The 8,227-nt window shown below is 38.1% G+C and overlaps 2 protein-coding genes across 4 annotated transcripts in view; both read right to left on the reverse strand.

The window, feature by feature from the left end:
• Positions 1-217: 217 nt before the first annotated feature.
• LOC128873585 (inositol hexakisphosphate kinase 1) lies at positions 218-7,351 on the reverse strand. Of its 3 annotated transcripts, none has more exons than XM_054117261.1 (9): positions 7,177-7,351; positions 6,345-6,471; positions 6,155-6,278; positions 5,954-6,033; positions 5,618-5,793; positions 5,119-5,324; positions 4,744-5,025; positions 1,648-1,920; positions 218-1,511 (listed from the first exon to the last, which is right to left on the reverse strand). In XM_054117261.1, the coding sequence occupies exons 1-9, from the start codon at positions 7,213-7,215 to the stop codon at positions 1,295-1,297; spliced, it is 1,524 nt and encodes a 507-aa protein (XP_053973236.1). In that variant the 5' UTR covers positions 7,216-7,351; the 3' UTR covers positions 218-1,294. The 3 variants fall into 3 exon arrangements, with proteins under 3 accessions (XP_053973236.1, XP_053973235.1, XP_053973234.1); XM_054117260.1 differs by having other exon boundaries at positions 6,155-6,266; positions 6,640-7,253; XM_054117259.1 differs by having other exon boundaries at positions 6,640-7,251.
• A 123-nt stretch (positions 7,352-7,474) lies between these two features.
• Positions 7,475-8,227, reverse strand: part of LOC128873582 (NPC intracellular cholesterol transporter 1 homolog 1b-like) — a 7,915-nt gene continuing 7,162 nt past the window's right edge. The window contains exons 23-24 of the mRNA XM_054117254.1: positions 7,920-8,082; positions 7,475-7,846 (exon numbers count right to left, since the gene is read on the reverse strand). Coding sequence (XP_053973229.1) covers positions 7,818-7,846; positions 7,920-8,082 — 192 coding nt within the window. The 3' untranslated portion in view covers positions 7,475-7,817. The remainder of the gene's footprint in view (positions 7,847-7,919; positions 8,083-8,227) is intronic.

An 8,227-nucleotide genomic window follows, 5' to 3' on the forward strand; every position in this document is an offset into this window, starting at 1 on the left:
TACTCTTCTCAGAATGGGGAAAGTACATGTATGTACATGAATAGGTGACTTGGTATTTGTTCAAATGTTTTCCCGTAAGAAAAAAAAAAAAGAAAAAGAAAAGCCTATCGGGTGAAAAAAAAATTTACAAACGATCCAACTCTTCTTACTTCTTTCTCAATTTGTTAATCAAATTTATACCAGTGTTGTATATAGTGGAAGTAACAAAAAAGTGCAATTCATTGGACAAAGGATACATTTATTTTATATTTAAAAATACTTTTTACACGTTATTTGGATACCGATCAGACATTTATTTACGATACTAAACTCTTCTTAACCATAATCTATAGTTGTTTCTGTAGATTGCAGTTAATGTTACCTGTTACCTATTACAAATGTTAACTGTCGTACGATTGTTTGAAACATACCAGACATCGTTTCGGGAATCGAGTGTATTTCTATCGTAGCCATGGATATCTAATGTTCTAATACTTGGCTTCCGAGTAGAATTTAAAATAAAAATACTGTGCGTACCTAGAAAAAAAAAGAAGAAAAAAAATGATGCGAGCTCGATATCGTATATTTATTTCATATATATACCGATTATCGACCAACGATGACGCGGCTCTGACTTTCTTCGCTATTACCCATCGGTTCTGTGCTCAACCTGAGCACCGCTAACATGTTTATTTATTTATTTATTTATTTATTTAAATGCATTAAAAGAGTAATACAGTAATACAATTAGCCATGATAAATACATATAAGTGATGTACTAAAATGGATTTTTGACCGATATTGGTTCGGGTAGAGGTCTGGGATGCAGACCTTAAGACCAATACAGGTCGTGTTGTGCGATTAAACGATACGCAAAAAAAAAAAAAATGAAAGCAGAACGTCGACGACTTATAGTTTTTTAAGACTATTCGTAGCGTGGGTAAGACGGAAAGTAAGATTTCTTCGTTCTACAATTGTGTTTGTATTCGGAATCATAATACAATGTAGTTCGATTTACGGTTAAAATGTACACGATATATCTATCTGTTTCTTTGTTTGATAAACTCAGGATTTCATAACTTATGAAGCTTGACAACATAAAATTATACGTTCAAAATATGTACAGATCGCTCTCGTGACAACCAACGTTTTTGACGCATTTACAATTTTATCGTCCATGTCATTGTGACGAACGAAACAATTAACGTCTACGTTGAAAACTGAAATTAGTGCATTTCTTCTTCTTCTTCTTCTGATTTCACCATCGAAACAAACAATGTTCAATGTTCTCTGTTGTATACATATTTTACTGCTTTCAATTTTCGGTTATAATTTCAAGGAGGAGCCGCCTCAAACTGTCGAGTCCTGTTAAAAAGCCACAATCAGGACCTTGGTGCACCATGGAAGTTGAGTTGCAGGCTACGCTCGAACCATGTACAAAACTTGTATGCGCAAAGTCGATCATCTTTACATCGACGCGTACCTCTTGATGTTTTTGTTTCATTTTTGATCGATAAGAACAGGATGTATACCTATTAACAAGAAATTGTTGTCATTAGCAACGATATAATACAGGGAGCTATCTTTTTAGACTCGTCGTTTAGTTCTCTTCCCCTTTCGAGACGCAATATTATTTAACAATCCTAACGTTAAGCCTACTTGTTTCACCTGTTTGTTATGATATCGTCGCAGTCGACTTCTTCTTCGATTGTTTCCTCGTTTTCGCACCAATGAAGCAATCGTTGCGCATGCCTTTGTCTCTTTAGTCCGTTATCCGGTCGAATTTCCGTGTCGGAACTAGTTTCCTCCGCGTTGTCTGAACCGTGTCCAAAAGAAAATTCGTCGTTCGAACTTTTATAAAGCATCCACTGTTCGTATATAGGAGACTGAAGCACTGTGTCGATTAAGCTGTCGCTAGATTCGACGAAAACAGTCTCCTCGCTGTTGGGATCGTGAGTTACCGACATAAAAGTTCTTATTATTAATAATGGTGTTTACTCGGTATTTATTTCTGTTAACCGAATAGAATATTAAGATGAAAACAAATGTACAGGATGCGTAAAAAGTTCATTTTCTCTTTTATAAATTTGAACGTTAACATTCTTTCAATAAATCAATATAATACGGTATTAGTAATTTCTAGTAAAACTAGATTCGATTGTAAACTTGGCTTGTATCTAGAGGCGTTGAGAATCTTTACCGGCTCGCGTTCTCCAGAAAATGCCCAGATGGAAAGGAAAAGGAAAACAAAGGAAAAGAAAAAGAAAGAAAGTATAGAAAAGAAATTGGTGTAATGAAATCTTTACGCAGCCTCTATCAGTAGATGCCGTATGATATAATGTATGACCTCTTACCGTCTAGCAATAACCCTTTAACTGCCCCGACCGTTGCGGGCATGCAGGCCCTGTAGGTCATATATTTTCGAATAAAAGAAAATGTTTATATCTCCAACATACAAGATGCAAAATAAATGGCGGGTTTTGTATGCAAGCCATAAATGGTGGTGCGTCGTCAAACAATCGCAACCAAGACCATAAACCCCTAATCAACGCCAACACCACCTAAACTATCATACTCTTACGTACCCCGGAAAAAAAATTAGTTTTAAGAAAACCTATCCTCCATTTACACTGTTTACAGGTTGAACAATTATTACGTCGTAAACATTCGTCAACTTTCCACGTTGGTACGTATGATACGAAATATATGTATTTCGCACGAGCAAAGTTGTATCCGGAGCTGTCTACCCAAGTTTCGTCCGATGACTTTGCTGCGTGGCGGTAACGTAGTCCGACGCTTAGTTACTCTTTGTGATTCAACAATGCGTGTCCGTTGGCGCGCCCTACCCCCGCAGGCCGTGGCGAGGTCACCGCCGCTCCTTCGGCGACAATGTACATTCCTCAGCCGTCAGTGTCTGGCGCGCGAGCCGCTGGCACACGGGATCTCGTGTGTACACGCGAGCATAACCCGTGGCAGCGAGTTTACGGACGGACGGACGTCGGATCGATCCGTGGTCGTGGAAGAGGGACGAGGCGGAGGGGTTGGACGTTTACGAAGAGCGAGGGAAAGCCGTATCTCTGAAGAAGGACGGAGATCCTTGCGCACGGTGCGCCGTCGCAACGCAGGACCGACGTCGGGATCAGTCGAAGCTCCTCGGTGGGGGGATGAATTTTCCATCTCCTTTCCACGAATCCACCCCCTCTGTCTGCCGCCCTTGTTCGCCATCCTTGCTTTCCACCGTGTCGGTTCATTCTTTCCCGTGTTTTCCACCCCTCTCGGTCTCTCTCTCTCTCTCTCTCTCTCTCTCTCTGTCTCTGTCTCTGTCTGTCTGTCTCCTTTTTTTTTTTAACGATTTAATGATCTAAACTCAAACAAGTAAGTGTAAGCAACTGTAGCAATTTTATAAAGATACCATCTTTTTTCCAAGAAATCCGCCATTTACTCTACATCGTATATGCTTTACTTCCATTTACTGCGAAATGCAAAAGTAACTAGCGTTAAATAATAGAAAGGAAATTGTCTCGAATTTATTGCGACGTCTGCGGGCTTGTATCTGTGCTTGTGGCACAAATAGACGTACAACTCATTCAAACTATGACATAATACATAATGTAACCGAGAAATGAGAGGGATTAGCCGATCGAATCGGATGATCCTGTATTCTTTTTTACGAAGAAATTAAAATTTGTATGTATTCCGATGCATCGTAAATGTATTTATTAAATTAAAATGCCTCTCGACTATTTCGTTTGATTTTTAATTGATAAATATATTTGCGTCAAATAACTTTCGTAGAGCTACGCTCTACGCATGAGCAACGATATACCTACGAAAGGATTTTGAAATCCACCACATTCAGCTCCGATCCTCCCCTAGGAAGAAACTGATCGGGCTCGATTAAGGGCTGGTATTGCCGCGCTTTATTATAGTTCAGCCGTAATAAAGAGCAGATTTCTAAAAAGTGACGGTACACAGAACAATATACATGCTTACATTAGGAAAGTATCGCACTGTCGGTTCGTTAATGTACCAACTCGAACAAGACGTAATCGTCGTTTTACGGGAGACGACCGAAATATACTACGTATATCGAACAATAACATAATCGCAATTACGATTTAACGATGCAGCGTCCGTGCAAACAATTTGTTTCCTTTTCTTTTCCTTTCCTAATTGAACATTCGATCCATAATTTCTATGAAAAATTACGTATATTCCTATCCATATGCAACGACCTAATTATTCGTAAATGATTATCTACTTCGTGAAAGGTAAAACATGTTCTCCTCCGATATTAGCTACTTGAAATAATGATTAAAACCATCTGATGAAATATTTAAAAAGGAGAAAAGAAAAAGGAAAAAGAATGAATATTACTAGTTGATACGCTAAAGTACCGATGGTGCGATATTTCCTCTAAAAAACCGAGTTTTAATGAAATGTGATTGAAATTAGCACCGAGTGTATTACAATTATCGTGACAACTAATGTTTCGTTCGTGATTAACTTTCCAATGTTCCGATACGTTATCTCGATATGTAAAAGTGCAACGAAGCTCGAAATAATCAAATTCCGTGAAACTTCATTTGCTCGTATGTATACGTATAACCGCTAGAAATTGAAATTCTACAAAGTTGGTAAAAAATTGGAAATATTTAACGAAATATTTAACTGTTTGTCAACAATTCTTGATGAAAATGTTCATCGGCCGATAAAGGAAAGAAAGAAAAAAAAAGAAAAACAAAGAAAAAGTTATTCACAAACCTTGGAGAATAAAAAGTGGCGGTACTTTTTGCCCCTCTCGCTGCTGCTTCGCCAAATCCTCTATGCAAAGCTGCTTGACTGATTTCCTCTTGAATCGAAAGATTGTATTCCGTCGAACAGTTACTCGAGTCACCATCGTAGCATGTTTCCGAACTATGAATTACGTCGTCGACGAAACTAGAATTCGTTGATTCTTCTTCCGCTTGTAAGACGGCGGATGGTGAGTGACCGAGTCCCGAAAAATTGTCCGCTTCATGTCCTTCGTAAACAACCAAAAGCGAACTGAAACATGTTTACTACGATTAATAACGATACATATATCGCGTATAAAGCATCGCGGTAAAATAGTCAAACTATTTATTCGAACAAACTTACCACGAATAAAATCGATAGCTACTTTGTCTTTCAACGGCTCGTCGTAGTTGTTCTAATTGGGGTACCACTTTTTCGATAACCAATTTCCGTAAACAAAAGCCATTGTGAAAAAACCGATATAACGCAGCTTTGAAACCTTCTTCATTCAATTCCCTGCCCCAGTATTTGTCTCTTTTAACGTAATGATTGGTGTCGGCTTGATAAACCTGCAAAATTGTTTATCGACATAAAGTTCTGCGTTATCGACACAAAGCAGATACGAACGAGCGGTACAAAGATGGTGGTGCAAAGCGGATGTGTTTATTTTTCTTGACACTGAACAAATTTAGAAGGAAAACAATAAAAAAAATATACATGTCGAATTGAGTAACCTCCTCCTTTTCAAAGTCGGTTAAAAAGAACAAAATGTACGCGTCGCAACGAGGATAACAACTGTACGCGAATGCAGTTACTGTGCGATATGCTGAAAATTCTTACGTAACACAACAATATGGCAAACCTGCATTCCACATAATCGGACACCTAAAGAGGCAGATGTACTGGCAGCACACTTTGCAATCTGGGTGCTACGTTTCTCTGCAGATGCATCGTCACCGTGCTGTCTGGTCCCCATTTTCAAATCCAATATACACGGATGAGTGTATCGTGATGTGAGATTCTCCAATAAAAGAAAATCTATTTGTATAATAAAATAATAAAACTACTTACATCCTTTGTCTTCAAAGTTTCTCGCGACTCAACTATTTCGGTTATCTACATAATTTTCGCTACTTTCGCTTTCCAACTGTTTCGAATATACTTGCAACTCTACCGTTACGACATTCGTTATACGTACACTGTCTGTTTGGTGTGCTATCCAAATGAATTCCTGACTTTGGTATTCCGGTCAAAGTATTCTCGCGATGAATTTTCATCCTAAAGAAATGAAAAAAGACTTTGCGTTAGAAATTATCGAGTCACTTGACCGTAGATACATGGTCCTTCCATGACGATCGATCGTAGGTCTCATCGTCCCATGTATCGCATAGAAATTTACCTAAGTACGTCGTCCTGCTTTCTTTTAGCTGAACCGTGTCCCTGTCTATTGTCTTGTTCTCTGAAGCTAGGGCTATAACGTTTATCCAATGTAACTTCGCCGCTATTCGAAGCTTGCATGACACCTTAAAAAGTGAAACAAAGATGAAACGATTGGTATTAGAAACAGAGAGAAAGAAAAAGTAGCTTACCTTTGAATTTTGGAACAAAGATTTGTATATCCTGCGGAATGTTTTGATAAAAGTCGAGTTCCCTGCAGTTTAACGGTTTGCAAATTGTATTCTGATTTAGTAAAAGCAACCTTGTATGTCCGCCGACCTATATAACATGATATAAAAAGAAAAAAGTTGAGTGAAACGAGTAAACGGTAAATATCGTAGTTTTAAAAATGAGCGATACGCACAGATGGTAACGATAATAACGAGGTATTTATACGCGAGAGTTGGTTAACCGAAAATGACGTAAGGAAATATGCTATCATCTCACCTGATTCTTGAAAGGCAACAAAGCGACTTCTTCGTCATTCTGTTGCAGAAACGAGGAAGAATTGTTCGTATCGTGGCACTGTGACTTACTCTCTCCCATGCCCCATACATCCGAAAGAAATACCATAACCGCTTAATATAATCGAATAAACGAGACTCGAATAGGTTTGATTTGTTTGTGTGAACTTTTACTTGTATATTTAATCTCGACACGTTGTACACCCAACATCCAACATACATAGATGAACGCTTCACGAGTACATTGTTCTTGGACGCTTTACCATGTATGATGAGATAAAGTGGAATTTCTATAGATTAAATCGAGAGAAAAACAACCTTGCGGTATTCTTAATGTTCTTTCGCAATCAATTTTGTCAACTTAACAACGGAAACGTAATACGTTTAACGATATTATGAAATCAGCTGTTTCTGATTCGCTCCGATTAATAACACCTGCACCGAACTTGGAAATCCGAATCACGAATATTCCGTGGCGTCGTCACAATTTACAAGCACGATAGCAGAAAGCACAACACACCTCTAGAGGTAGACACAGGACACTGGACACAGCCAACATGTATCCAACAGACGCACACGCATACTACTCGATACTAATGAATACTACTCTTGCAAAGGCGACTGGTCCTGCTCTGAATCTGGCATTCTTCGCTTCGGGTTCCAATTTTCAGTGGGCATGCGTCGCTAAGAAACATGGCCGTCAAGTAGCTGCGACCAGCGACAGCGACACTACTTATCGCGCATTGAACATTGATATCGATAGTTTAATTAAGAGCGAAATTTAAACGCAAACCAAGTTATCGTTAATTTCTCGCATCAAATTACTATGTATATGTATTTCGTAGCTTTTACTCGATTAACATCGTAAATAAGATTATTCACGGATATTTCAGAGTTGTTGTTAAATAATTTATGCGTTACATTTATCAAATGAAAGACATATTTTTCAGAGAAATTTTTAGGAATATATGTATGTATATTTGTTGCGAATGCTTTATATTACATCGGTGTCGGTTGTTTTACTTGTACATGTACATATGTATACCTACGACCTACGATACCAAAGTATAGTAGATATTAACCAATCGTAATTTCATCTTCCAAGCGAAATGGTAAATGGTAAATTATTAGACAAAAATTATTCGTAGTTCTCAACTTTTGTTATTTACGTCTTGTATGTCCTTTGGGACCTGGGATAATATTAAATCGTTTAAATCCTTTCTTGCATCGAACGCAATGTACGTAATTAAAAGTTCTGCCTACCTATGAAACTCAGTAATACGGGCAAAAATATAAGACCATGCGTGGCGCCAAACACCACGATAGCCAAATACATTCTAAAGTAAAATATTTCAAAGATTTGAGTTTTGGCAAATGCCAATACTATAATTCCTACGATCTTGGTTAAAGTAATTCCAGAGAAAACCTGCAACGTAAAGGCAGGCTGGTTATATCAAAAATTTCGTTGGAAAGGACAGCGGGGGAGATGAGAGGGTTATGGTTATGGTTATGGTTATGGTTATCGTTATCGTTATCGTTATCGTTATCGTTATCGTTATCGTTATCGTTAT

This window comes from Hylaeus volcanicus, chromosome 3, assembly GCF_026283585.1.
Source record: "Hylaeus volcanicus isolate JK05 chromosome 3, UHH_iyHylVolc1.0_haploid, whole genome shotgun sequence".
Taxonomy (NCBI): Eukaryota; Metazoa; Arthropoda; class Insecta; order Hymenoptera; family Colletidae; genus Hylaeus; species Hylaeus volcanicus.